The 14,826-nt window shown below is 43.5% G+C and overlaps 1 protein-coding gene across 1 annotated transcript in view; it reads right to left on the bottom strand.

Moving 5' to 3' along the window:
• Positions 1-691: 691 nt before the first annotated feature.
• Positions 692-14,826, bottom strand: part of LOC126108713 (ATPase family AAA domain-containing protein 3) — a 111,935-nt gene continuing 97,800 nt past the window's right edge. Inside the window, exon 10 of the mRNA XM_049914030.1 lies at positions 692-1,498. Coding sequence (XP_049769987.1) covers positions 1,253-1,498 — 246 coding nt within the window. The 3' untranslated portion in view covers positions 692-1,252. The remainder of the gene's footprint in view (positions 1,499-14,826) is intronic.

The following is a 14,826-nucleotide window of genomic DNA, read 5'->3' as shown; positions in this document are numbered from 1 at the left end:
CTCGATCTACTAGGTACCGTGGCATGATGAGAAGATTGGTGTTTGGTGTGCCATTTCCACCATGTGTGTTAGGGGGCCCATATTCTTTGTGCTGACAGTGAACTGTGATGTGTATGTGGAAATTCTGAGAGAGTGTTTTTCAAACTTGACAACTGGGAGTGTCAGTTACGTTACTTTCAGCAGGGGGGTGCAATGTGCCACACGTCAGCTGCATCATTGTGCACGAGATGTTTACACCAAAGAAGACAACCGGCAAAGGCTTGTGGGCTCCTCTGACACTAGACTTGTCCATTTGTGACTTTTCCTTGTGAGTACTGATAAAAGGAAGAGTATACAAAAGAAATCTGCACACAACTGAAGGATGCAAGACCAGGATCCTGCATATCACCAATAGCATCACAGCACACAAACTGACAAGGGTACATACGAACCCCTCAAGCACGCTCACGTGTGTCCAGAAGTGGGCGGAGGACACTTTCGGCACATACTGTGAACGTGAGTAATCGTATTCACTACATTACATTTTATTTTACGTTCATGTGTTGACTTTACAGGCCAATTCATGTGCCGCAAGGTGTATTAGATGCTACTACATCACTTTGGTCTGGAGACTGTTTAACTGAAGACAGCCAGCAAGAATAAATAAAAAACAAAATTCATTTCTAAGTAATCAGTTGCTGCAGTTCCACAGGTGCCTCAACTAAGCTCATCAATCGCATACGAGACAAAGCAGTACGTCCAGGTGTGGACTAGAATGCTCGCTCTTTCCGAGTGGGAGGAGTCGGTGGAAAATACGAGGATCGGAGGTGGTGTACAAACAGGAAAATCGATTAAAACAAATACAAGTGTTGCAGCACTTTTATGAATCGCACGAACACGGCACGCTACAGGAATTGCAATATAACAGCAGAAGGATCAGTTCTGAGAAACTACAGAAAATGCCCGCGCAGCAGCGGGACGGCAGGTACATCTGCGTGCCGATACACGTACTCGGACCACATACGTACACATATATCCACGTGGCAAGTGAAAAAAATTAATAACAATAACAACAGATACACAAGTGTCTTAACTCCGAATCGGAACGGGACGTCTTTCCTCAATACACTACAGCGTCGAGGCGATACGTCGGGAACGTGCCTCACAGACTACGTGCTCCATTCTGCATCCCACGGAGCCGGGCAGTGGCGTCCACGTACGTGACACTACAGCTGCCGTGCAGCGCTCCGGACGAGATCGCGCCCGTTCCTCGCTACGTCGGCGGCCGAGGGGCGTCTGCGAAGGTGGCGCCGACCTCCGGCGCGGCGGGTCGCGGCCGGTCGCCCAGGAGGATGCGCTCCACCTCCTGCGGGGTCAGCAGGCCGCGCAGGGGATCCTCTGCGGCAGGCGGTGCGGAGCCGGGGGCCGGGGGCGCCTGCACCGCCGGCCGGTACGAGCCCTTCTCCAGGTACATCAGCGACTTGTGCTCGCGCCGCTCTTGCTCGCTCTGCCACTGCACCTGTGGTAACACAACCATTTGAAAGTTGTATATTATGCACATTTTGTTTCAGTAATTAAGTACGGTGTAATTTTCTGGGGGACTGAGAAAACTGATCTACTCAAAGCTTCTGGACTACAGAAAAAGGGTCATCTGAGCCACAGTGGGAGCTAAAAAGAAACAACACAGCAAGTCTTTACTTGAAAAGCTCAATTCAATGTCCATTCCGAGTGTGTATACGAGGTGAACAGAGAGGTAAGCCCACCTTTCAAGAAAACATGTTATGTGGACATGAGTCTAGAAACACTATCTCCACATTAAACCTGTTTCTACGAGGGTCACTCCAAAAGAAATGCACACTTCTTTTTTAAAGTCCATCTTTTATTCTACGTGTTTGAAAGTTTTACATTGTGTAGATACATCCTTTACGAACAATATTTTCATTTCTCCACATAATTTCCATCCCAACTGCCATACGCCATCTTGGGACCAGCGCCTGTATACCCGCACGGTAAAATTCTGGACCGACCTGTCGGAGCCACTGTTTGGCAGCGTGCACAAGGGAGTCATCATCTTCAAACCTTGTTCCACGAAGAGAGTCTTTCAGTTTCCCAAAGAGATGATAGTCACATGGAGCCAGGTCAGGACTGTAAGGCGGGTGTTTCAGTGTTGTCCATCCGAGTTCTGCGATTGCTTCCACGGTTTTTTGACTGACATGTGGCCATGCAACAGCAAAACATCCTGCTTTTGCCGATGTGGTCGAACATGACTCAGTTGAGCTAGAACTTTCTTCAGTGTCGTCACATATGCATCAGAATTTTTGGTGGTTCTTCTTGGCATGATGTCCACAGGCAAGAGTCCTTCAGAATAGAAAAACACAGTAGCCATAACTTTTCCAGCAGAAGGTGTGGTTTCGAATTTTTTTTTCTTGGGTGAATTTGCACAATGCCATTCCATTGATTGCCTCTTTGTCTCTGGTGAAAAATGATGGAGCCATGTGTCCATCACCTGTCACAATTCTTCCAAGAAATTCATCTCCACCATTCTTGTACTGTTCCAAAAGTTCGCTGCATACAGTTTTTCTTGTTTCTTTGTGAGTCACTGTCAACATCCTGGGAACCCATCTGGCACAAACCTTTTTTAACGTCAACACTTTCAGTATTCTGCAAACACTTCCTTCCCCTATCCCAACGTAGCGTGACATTCGTTCACTGTGATGCGTCTGTCAGCAGTCACCAATGCGTTAATTCTCTGCACACTGTCTGGAGTGTGTGCAGTACGAGGCCTGCCGCTGCAAGGACAATCCTCAATATTGCCGTGCCCGCTTTCGTCACGTAACCTGCTCGCCCACCGACTAACTGTACTGCGATCGACAGCAGCATCTCCGTACACCTTTTTCAACCTATCGTGGATGTTTCCCACTGTCTCGTTTTCACTGCACAGGAATTCTATGACAGCACGTTGCTTCTGACAAACGTCAAGTATAGCAGTCATCTTGAAGACACGCTGTGAAGGCGCCACTCACGAGAACAGGTTGAACTAAGTTTGGAAACAAGCGGGAAGGATGTGTCTACACACTGTAAAACTTTCACACATGCAGAATGAAAACTGTATTTTTACAAAAATATTGTGCATTTCTTTTGGAGTGACCCTCATATAACTCTTCAACACACAGTGCGAAACACGCATGAAAAAAACTTCACAGCACAGTACCTCACACCTTCCTAAATGAAACGTTCAAAAATCCCTCCATTTGCGAGGAAGCGAGCATCAAACCTGACATGCTGATGTATGCCTGAAGAACTGTGCATTGTTTCACAGCCTTCCACAACAGGGCCACGAAGACAGTCTTACACCAGTATTCTGAACACCTGAGTGTGCAAATTCTGCCACACATAAAAGTCTAGTGGGTTGAGGCATGGAAAGTGTAGAACCAGTTTGTCTCTACCTATCCATCTGTCACAGTATTAGTTGTTTAGAGGCCTTCTAACACTAACATTGGAATGATGAGGAACACCACTGTACATGAAGTACAGGTTTTGTCTCTGGTTCTTGGGAGTGGTGAAAGGATTGGTGGATGTGAGAGGAAATGGCATACAAGATCTTTTTCCAGACTAGGACTGGGGGATAGTGTCTGTCTGTGAAGGCCTTGGTGAGATCCTCAGCATATTGGGCAAAGGAGCCCTTGCCACTACAGATACATGGCCAAACTATATGGAAGTAGCTTTTTGGTGTGGAAGGGATGACATGTTGAAATGCAGTTAATGTTGGTGGTTGGCGGGTTTAATGTGAAGAGAGGTGTGGATGGAGCCATCAGGGGTGAGGAGATCAACATCCAGGAAGGTGGCATGCTGAGTTGACGAGGACCAGGTGAAGAGGATAGGAGAGAAGGTGTTGAGGTTGTGAAGAACTGGACACATGGTGTCTTGGCCCTGAGTCCAGATCATTAAGATACTATCAATGAACCTGAATCATATTAGGGTTCTGACAGTTTGGGAGGCTAGAAAGGTCTACTCTAGATGGCCCATAAATAGGTTGGCACAGGAGGGTGGTTATGCCACAGATTTGTTCGTACACCTGCCCTTCAAAGGAGAAAAATTTTTGGGTTAGGTTACAGTCAGTAAGGTGTATGAGAAATGAGGTAGTGGGCTTGGAGTCTGAAGGAAACTGGGAGAGGTAGTTTTCAACAGCAGTTGATGAGGAATGTTGGTGTATAGGGAGGTGGCTTCAACAGTGATGAGTAGGGATCCAGGAGGTAAAAGGGTGCAGCTTGTGGGGAGTTGTTGAAGGAAGTGTTTGGCACCTTTGAAGCGGGCGGTTAGATTTCCAGCGATCAGCTGGAAGGTATTGGTCAATTAGGGCCAAAATTCTTTCAGTGGGGGCACAATACAGCGGGGTGTTCAAAATTGTTGGGTTCGTGAATTTTGGAGAAATGGATTCAGGGGAGAGGTTGTAAAAGGTCCTAAGGCTTTAAACATGGATTTGGAGGTTATGTTGAACTCTGGGATGAGCTCAGTCATGCAGAGTGTATAAGTGGAGGAGTCAGATAATTGGCAGAGACCTTCATCCAAGTAGTCACTGAGATTCATAACAACAATGACGGAACCTTTGTCTGCAGGTGGGACGATTACGTCAGGATTTGTTTTGTGGTTGTGTATGGCTGCCCTATGACGGAACCTTTGTCTGCAGGTGGGACGATTACGTCAGGATTTGTTTTGTGGTTGTGTATGGCTGCCCTTTCTTCTGCTGCAGGGTTCATGTTTTGAGGGAGGGACTAGGGAAGGGTGGTGAGTCTAAGATGGAGGTAAGGAATTCCTGGAAGATGACCAGTGGGTAGTTAGGTGGAGGGGGATCACGGTAGGATGGTGGTACGAAATGGTAGAGTGAGTATTCAATGTTGGTATTAGGTTGGCTTTAGTTGGAGGATTGGTGGCAAGTAAGCATTTCCCCTGTAAGGATCAGGAGGACACTAGGTCACTGACTAGTCCAGCATGGGGAGTAGGGCTAACGGTAAGGCCTTTGGATGGAACTGAAACTTCAGTGGGCTAAGGGTTTTGGTGGAAAGGTTAACAACAGTATTACAGGAATTTCTAGGCTCTGGACTTGATGGATTTTGTTGGTAGGGCTGTTGGGGGTTGTGGCAAGTTAATAAGGTCAGCTAGGTAGGGTCTGTGTGCTATGGGGGGGTTGACGAGAAGAAACACTGTAGGTAGGGTAGGGGTTGGGCAGTGGCGCCCCAAGGCGGCAGTAGAATGTCAGCAGGTTGGATTCGTATGGAGGTGCTGTCTGGTATGCTCCTCCAGGTGCTGCAGTGCAACGGATTCAATTTCAGGGATGTGATGTATGTGGCAGGGACTGCACAGAAATATTATCTTGCAGAGGGATCAGAGGTGGTTCTATGGCTTGGAGATACGTTTTTGCAATAAGGTTTCTGAGGGCCAGAGACTGGTGGAATCTGAAAAGGGGAAAGTTATTGTGAAAGGAAGGGTGGGATCCAGAGATAGGAATCTTTTTTTGGGAGGGGGGGGGGAAGGTGATCCACAGTTCAGGTAACATTTAAGAAACAGAATGTGGGGCTGTTTTAGCCAAGGAAAGGTATACTTTTCTATACTGGTGCAGAAAGATGGAGCATGGGTCCATAGAGGTAGGAATGGCGTACGCGAAACGGGACCAATGTGGAAATGGGCAAATGAAGATGTTAGATGATTGTGAGGGGAACTCACACACACGTGACTTCTATCTCTGGCTTCTCGGGCCAGACAAACTAAAAAGTGTCAAACGAGAGCAATAATATGTAGTGGAGGAGAGATGGGGGAGGGGAGAAAAAGCAGGGTAGAGGTGTGGAAGAGAAAACATGCTGCCTGGTGGAACATGCGGGGACTAGTCGTGGCAGGGGAGGCTACGTGGCGCACAGTCAGGCTTACAACCCACCCTCACAACGTCACTTCTGGCAGTACCTCACCTCCTACCTTCGTCAACAGACGGAACGGCTGCAGATGCAGAAAGCATTTTCAGTGTATGCACAGATTTTCAGAAATCCAAATCCATGATCTTTTCACAACTTTTTTGTGGAAGCTTAAAGCATAAGCTTGCGTTGCCTGCACTGCACACTTAAAGTACATGGAAGCTGAGCAAGTTTGTTCCCCCACCCAACAACACTCAACCTCTTCCTGCAGGAAACACACTGCATTCTCCCCGCTCCCTCCATTCTACAGATGGCAAGTTATGATGCAGAAAAAATTTTTGGGCTGTGAAAAACGAATTTCACTCTGATTGGCGTTGTTGTTGTTGTTGTTGTTGTTGTTGTTGTTGTGGTCTTCAGTCCTGAGACTGGTTTGATGCAGCTCTCCATGCTACTCTATCCTGTGCAAGCTCCTTCATCTCCCAGTACCTACTGCAGCCTACATCCTTCTGCATCTGCTTTGTGTATTCATCTCTTGGTGTCCCTCTATGATTTTTACACTCCACGCTGCCCTCCAATACTAAATTGGTGATCCCTTGATGCCTCAGAACATGTTCTACCAACCAATCCCTTCTTCTAGTCAAGTTGTGTCACAAATTTCTCTTCTCCTCAGTTCTATTCAGTACCTCCTCATTATTTACATGATCTACCCATCTAATATTCTGCATTCTTCTGTAGCACCACATTTTGAAAGCTTCTATTCTCTTCTTGTCTAAACTATTTATCGTCCACATTTCACTTCCATACATAGCTACACTCCATACAAATACTTTCAGAAAAAGACTTCCTGGCACTTAAATCTACACTCGATGTTAACAAATTTCTCTTCTTCAGAAACGCTTTCCTTGCCATTGCCAGCCTACATTTTATATCCTCTCTACTTCGAACATCATCAGTTATTCTGCTCCCCAAATAGCAAAACTCCTTTACTACTTTAAGTGTCTCACTTCCTAATCTAATTCCCTTAGCATCACCCGAGTTAACTCAACTACATTCCATTATCCTCGTTTTGCTATTGTTGATGTTCATCTTATATCCTCCTTTCAAGACACTGTCCATTCCGGTCAACTGCTCTTCCAAGTCCTGTGCTGTCTCTGACAGAATTACAATGTCGTCGGCAAACCTCAAAGTTTTTATTTCTTCTCCATGGATTTTAATACCTACTCCGAATTTTTCTTTTGTTTCCTTCACTGCTTGCTCACTGATTGACCTTAACACCTTTAAAACAAGATTAAAATTAAAATAGTTTTATATTAATTATTAAAAACCTTTGGTATACGTATTAAAGAGATTTAAACAGAAGTGGGCACGATTAGACACACAGCTGTTCTAGCTGATACTCCTCCAGCAACCCATGAGCGAGTGGCACAGTCATGGGCAGAGCTACAATTTATACGTCACCTCCACTGGGTGTATACACCGTATATAGCTCAATGAAGCTATGCCTCCAAATTTTTCCATTCGCACCCGGCCCTCGAGGTTGCAAGTCATAGTAGCAGACGCTTTGCTAACATGGCTTGCACAGACGGACACACAAGTCCCCCTACAGATAAGAATAACTTGTAAGAATTCTGGTGAATATTGTATGTCTAATTTTATCAAATGGACTGCTGGGTATCACATTTTTTGGGGTAGCGCTAACTTGCTACTCCGTTCTAGAACCACACCTGACACACAAAAACTGATTCTGGCATTGTGTTAGTAGTAGTAGTAGTAGTAGTAGTATTAGAAGAAGAAGAAGAAGAAGAAGAAGAAGAGGCTGGATTAGCAAATGGTTTAAAATGAGAGAGGTATATACATATGAAAACCTCTTAAAGGAAATGTCGCACACAGAACCTGACGATTACATCAACTTACTCTGAATTGGCAGTGAAACTTTTGATAAATTTTTTCGATTTACTTCATTCTCACATAGAAAAATCAGCAAGTACTTGAAAGTTTATTTGCCTCTCCTCTGTGCCCAAATGACAGTTCATCAAAATGCCACAAAGAGGGAATATAAAGCCTACATCATCTGTGGAAGAACTGAGAACTTCAATTTTTTTTTATTTTATAGCATTCCTGCTTCCATGTTGTGTGTAGAATATTTATTTGCTATTTCCTGTGTGATATATGGATGGGAAATATGTGACATTTTTACCATTTTGATAACTGCCAGTGCTAGTTTGCTTTTATTCTGGATCATAGTTTTCACAATTGTTGAAACCCACAATAAAATGAGACAGATTGTAACAAAACTCTTCTACACTAAACATATGTGGCAAAACTGACACAAGCAATGTCATTCATGTTGTAAAATTTTCCATCAATCAAAATTTCTGTCACACATGCTCTGTGTTTGACAACCATGTCAAATACACTGACAGAAAAAGAAATCTCAACACCAAGAAGCAGTTGTGTGACAAACAAAAGATGGTAGACATTTTTCTACATCTGAAAAATGATACCACCAGTTGCATAAGAGTAGCAACATTGTGGGCCACACTAATTACAGCCACATACAATGTGCAATACATTTCTGGGCCACAACTGTTTAAACAGTCTTATTATGGCCACAAAATGGACCAAAGCAAGCTATAGTGCAAGTGAGTGTGGCTCCCCCACATTTACATGCCACAAACAAAAATGTTAGTAGGTAAAAGAGATATACGGCTTCACGGTTGTACTCTTATATAAGTAGTCAAACTACGTTTGAAACTTATGAACTGATGCCAGATACATACTTCTCCAGGATCTTGAAACACTATTTTGAATATATCATAAAATTAATTGGCCAACAACTGGTAAGACCAATATCAATATAAACCACTGTATACCAGTTGCAACCAGATTGGGGATCACCTTTTTTTTTTGGTTACTGGTGATCCACACGGAAGTTTGACGGATCTCTTTTAAGTTCACTTCTCACCAATATTCCTCTTGATACAAATTTCTTCCAGCTTGGTCCTACAGGTATTTTATCTTTTCAAGTGTTGCTTTGTTTTCCGAAGCTTGAAGTCAAAGACTTCTCACATTTATCTTAGTTGGTATGGTACTAGCTAATACACAAATCCTTTCAGTATTGAGAACACAATCCACTGGTGAAAGATGACTTCACAGTTCTTATTGGACTGGCATTGTGTCTACTGAACATTCTTCTCTCGCTAGGAACCGAATTGGCTCTTTAGAGGGTGGGCGACACCAAACAAGTGTGCATTAGTGACCTCAGCTCTGAAGTGACGTGTCATGTCCGACTGTGACGCCTGCTCATCAGTGTTGTTATTGGACTAATGTGTACTTCACATTTTTGGTTAGAATGCTTTCTAATCAGCACATGCTGGACATGCACCTGATGTGTGGACTTAAAAACAGCAATGCTTCTGCAGCTGGACATTTGTATACTGAACAATATCCTAGATATTTACAGAAAAATAAAGACCTTTCAAAAGAATACATATACATCTTATGGAGACAGGCCCTTTTGAGAGGAGATTCTTTCATCGTGGAAGATCAAATAGTGACAGAACACTTGCTTTACGAGACTGAGTACTTCATGATATTGAAGACAATAACTGCTGTATTACGGGAGAAATAGTAGAAAATGAGAATATGAGTCACTGAAACAGATTGTAAATCCATGAAAGCTTGGTCACTGGGGACGTGTACGGTGCCACACATTCTGTCTACCATACTACTCACTGACAAAGCACACTTTACCAGGAATGGAGTGCAGCACAGAATTTTCACAACACTTGTGTATGGACAAACTCAATAGCTGACAGTTGATAGTTGGAGGGCTGACACATTATCTGCGAATCCAGTAATGCTGGCAACTGATGGGTTATGCGTGGGAAACATATCAACCTGTACCGCATCAAAACAGCCTGAAGATGACGCAATGAAGTGTCGAAACTGGTAGTGACAAAATAAAATAAAATCATAAGGACAGCCGTAGGTTCTTTTATTTTTTGTCATGATTGGCAAAAGATTCCGGAATAGTCCCCCATTCAGATCTCTGGGAGGGGACTGACATGGCGGCGGTGACCATGAGAAAAAGATTGAATAATCAACAAAAGGATAATGTTCTACGAATCAGGATGCGGAATTTCAGAAGCTTGAACATAGTAGGGAGACTAGAAAATCTGAAAATGGAAATGCAAAGGCTCAATCTAGATATAGTAGTGGTCAATGAAGTGAAATGGAAAGAAGAAAAGGATTTCTGGTCAAATGAGTATAGGGTAATACCAACAGCAGCAGAAAACAGTAAAATGGGAGTAGGATTCATTACGAATAGGACGGTAATGCAGAGAGTGTGTTACTGTGAGCTGTTTACTGATAGTGTTGTTCTTATCAGAATCGACAGCAAACCAACACCGACAATGATAATTCAGCTATATATGCAGATGTCGCAAGTTGAAGATGGAGAGAGAGAGAGAGAGAGAGAGAGAGAGAGAGAGAGAGAGAGAGAGAGAAAGTACATGAGGATATTGAAAGGGTAATACAGTATGTAAAGGGAGATGAAAATCTAACAGTCGTTGGAGACTGGAATGGAGTTGTAGGAGAAAGAGTAGAAGAAAAGGTTACAGGAGAATATGGGTTTGGAACATGGAATGAGAGAGGACAAAAACTAATTGACTTGTGTAACAAGTTTCAGCTAGTAATAGCGAATTCTCTGTTTAAGAATCACAAGAGGAGGAGGTATACTTGGAAAAGGCCGCATGATACGGGAAGATTTCAGTTAGATTACATTGTCGTCAGATAGGGATTCCGAAATCAGATACTGGATTGTAAGGCATACCCAGGAGCAAATATAAACTCAGATCACAATATGGTGGACATGAAGAGTAGGCTGAATTTTAAGACATTAGTCAGGAAGAATCAATACGCAAAGAAGTGGGATACAGAAGTACCAAAGAATGACAAGATTCGCTTGGAGTTCTCTAAGGCTATAGATATAGCAATAAGGGATAGCTCAGTAGGCAGTACAGTTAAAGAGCAATGGACATCTCTAAAAAGGGCCATCACAGAATCTGGAAAGAAAAACATAGGTACAAATAAGATAACTGTGAAGAAACCACGGGTAAAAGAAGAAATACTTCATTTGATCAATAAAAGGAAGAAGTACAAAAATGTTCTGGGAAACTCAGGAATACAAAAATACAAGTCGCTGAATGAAATAAAAAGGAAATGCAGGGAAGGTAAGATGAAATGGCTGCATAAAAAATGTGAAGAAATCGAAAAAGAAATGATTGTCGGAAGGGCAGACTCAGCATACAGGAAAGTCAAAATCTTCAGTGACATTAAAAGCAAGTGTGGTAACATTAAGAGTGCAACGGGAATTCCAATGCTAAATGGAGAAGAGAGAGCGGAAAGGTGGAAAGAATACACTGAAAGTCTATGAGGGGGAAGATTTGCATGATGTGATAGAAGAAGAAACAGGAGTCGATTTAGAAGAGATAGGGGACCCAGTATTACAATCAGAATTTAAAAGAGCTTTGAAGGATTTTAGGTCGAATAAGGCAGAAGGGATAGATAACATTCCAACATCATTGGGGGAAGTGGCAAGAAACTGACTATTCACATTGGTGTGCAGAATGTATGAGTCTGGCGACATACCATCTGACTTTCGGAAAAATATCATCCACACAATTCTGAAGACTGCAAGAGCTGACAAGTGTGAGAATTATCACACAATCAGCTTAACAGTCCATGCATCCAAGCTGCTGGTAAGAATAATTACAGAAGAATCGAAAAGAAAATTGAAGATGTGCTAGATGACAATCAGTTTGGGTTTAGAAAAGGTAAAGGCGTGAGAGAGAGGCAATTCTGATTTTGTGGTTGATAATGAAAGCAAGACTAAAGAAAAATCAAGACACGTTCATAGGATTTGTCGACCTGGAAAAAGCCTTCGACAATGTAAAATGGTGCAAGGTGTTCAAAATTCTGAGAAAAATAGGGGTAAGCTATTGGGAGAGATGGGTAATATACAATATATACAATATGTACAATAGCCAAGAGGGAAAATAAGAGTGGATGACCAAGAACAAAGTGCTCAGATCAAACAGGGATGTAGTCTTTCCACCCTACTGTTCAATCCATATATCGAAGACGCAATGATGGAAATAAAAGAAAGGTTCAGGAGTGGAATTAAAATTCAAGGTGAAAGGATATTAATGACACGATTCGCCGATGACATAGCTATCCTGCGTGAAAGTGAAGGAGAATTACATGATCTGCTGAAAGGAATGAGCCATGTTATGAATACAGAATATAGACTGACAGTAAATCAAAGAAAGACGAAAGTAATGAGATGCAACAGAAGTGAGAACAGTGAGAAACTTAACATCAGGATTGATGGTCACGAGTAGATGAAGTTAAGGAATTCTGCTATCTCGGCAGTAAAATAACCAGTGATGGATGTAGCAAGGACGACATGAAAAGCAGACTAGTAATGGCAAAAACTACATTCCTGGCTAAGAGAAGTCTACTAGTATCAAACATAGGCTTTAATTTGAGGAAGAAATTTCTAAGAACATACATCTGCAGTACAGCATGGTATGGTAGTGAAACATGGAAACAGGAGAGAATGGAAGCATTTGAGATGCGGCGCTACAGACGGTGTTGAAAATTAGGTGGACTGATAAGGTAAGGAGTAAGGAAGTTCTGTGCAGAATGTGAGAGGAAACAAATATGTGAAAAGCACTGACAAGGTGAAGGGATAGTATGATAGGACATCTGTTAGGACATCAGGGAATGACTTCCATGGTATTAGAGGGAATGGTAGAGGGCAAAAACTGTAGAGGAAGGCAGAGATTGGAATACCCCTAGCGGGATGTGGAAAACCACCTAAAAACCACATCCAGGCTGGCCGGCATAGCGGCCCTCGTCGTTAATCCGCCGGGCGGATTCGATCCGTGGCCGGCACACCTACCCGATTCCAGGAAGCAGCACGTTAGCACTCTCGGCTACCGTGGCGGGTGGTTGCAAATATGTAAACGTGAAGAATAAATTTACTTTTCAGCACGCCTTCATACGCGAAACAGAAGCTGTAGTTGAGAAGGGAGAGAGATGGAGTTGTAGCCTCTCTGAAGTGTTATTCAACCTGTACATTGAGCAGACAGTAAAAGAAATTAAGGACAAAATAAAAAAGAATTAACTGATTGATTGAGGGGGATAGGGACTAAACAGCGAGATCATCAGTCCTGTGGCTCCAAAGTTACACACTGAAGAGAGAGGGTCCATTAAAAGTGGGGAGAGAGGAGTCAAACTATAAAACGAGGAAGTTAAAACACAAATAGTAGAAGGTATAAAACGGTAGTCCAAATCTAAAAACAGGGAGCACAGAGAGATAAAAGGGTGGTCTTTGCAAGTGGGAGGGGTCATGGGTCCCAGACTGAGAAAGCATGAAGACAGACCCCAACCACAGCCAACCAGCCAGCTCCTGATACAGGAGCAAAGCAAAACCTTATCTCTGAAAATAAAAACCACTTTCACAGAGGAAACTGAGGACCGATTCGACAATGTGTGAATCATCCGCCAATATTAAATTTAAGGAATCTGGAAAACTATACTTAGTACAAAGGGTCAAAAGAAGGGGACATTCCAACAATATATGGAATACTGTCAGTCTGGCTCCACAACCACATCTCAGGATGATTCGTTACGCAAGAGGGAACAGTGAGTGAGTCTGGTATGACCAACACACAGACAGCATAAGATAGTGGACTCCTTCCATCAGGAGTGGAAGGGAGAGTGCGAAACTGCAGTGGACTCCTTGATTGTGTGACATTTATTACTTTTGGGCAAAGAGAGATTTCACGTAGATTCGCATATCCGTAGCTGAAATCGAGAAAAAGGAATGGGGGGGGGTTAAGTATCTGCTTTTCTAGCCAAATGGTCAGCCAGTTCATTTCCTGGGATGCCCACAAGATTTGGGACCCAGAGAAAGACAACTGAGCAGATGGCACTGCTAATGGCAGTCACGGATAGCAGAGACTAAAGGGTGACAAGAGTAGCATCGGTCGATAGCCTGCTCAAATGAAAACACTGTGGAGGAAGGCCTGGGAAACAAAATGGAGGGCTCTGTGAATGTCTAGGAGCTCCAATGTGAACACACTACATGATCCCAGCAATAAATGGTGTTTGAAACCAGTGGGAGACGTGAAAGCATATCCCACCTTATCTATCATCTTAGAACCATCAGTGTAGAAGATGATGGCACCCTGGAACTCTGCAAGTATGGCACGTACAAGACGCCAGAAAACCATAGCGGCGACAGATTTGAGGACCCTGGAATAGGTCACTTCTAATCCATGGTCTAGGCATCCAAGGGGGTAGGGGAAGGAGAAAATACACGGGGCGCATTCCAGTGAGTGGAGATGGAGATCCTGACGGGGGGAAATGAGACGCATTCCAACTGGAAATCTCACCCTTGGGCAGTTATCATGAGGGAGACATCCCTCATTTGCAAACATAACATTGCATAAGAAACCAAGAGTTGACTTCATTGTATTTGTGGAGGGGGAATCTCCACTTCTGCAAGAAAACTGCCTACGAGACAAGTGTGAAAGGCACCAATAGCCAGACATTCTACACAACAGTGAACAGGGTCAAATATTTGCAGAGTGGAAGGAGCCATTGAGCCATAAACCTGACAATCATAATCTAGTCTGGACAAAATCACAGCACGGTAAAGATGGAGAAGAGTGGTATGGTCTACACCCCAAAAAGTGTGGGCCAGGAGGTCGAGAGCATTAAGCTTCCGCACGCACATAGTCTTTAGGTGTCAAATGTGCGGCAGCCGTGTCAGCTCGTTATAAAAAATAAGGTCCAAGAAACGTGACCATGCTACAACATCGAGGAGCTGGACGCCTAAATACAGTTCTGGATCGGGATGCACTGCGAGTCG

This window comes from Schistocerca cancellata, chromosome 11 (genome assembly GCF_023864275.1).
Source record: "Schistocerca cancellata isolate TAMUIC-IGC-003103 chromosome 11, iqSchCanc2.1, whole genome shotgun sequence".
NCBI classification, from domain to species: Eukaryota; Metazoa; Arthropoda; class Insecta; order Orthoptera; family Acrididae; genus Schistocerca; species Schistocerca cancellata.
Note: the sequence above shows the minus strand (reverse complement) of the source record. Positions and strands in the feature narration are given on the sequence as shown.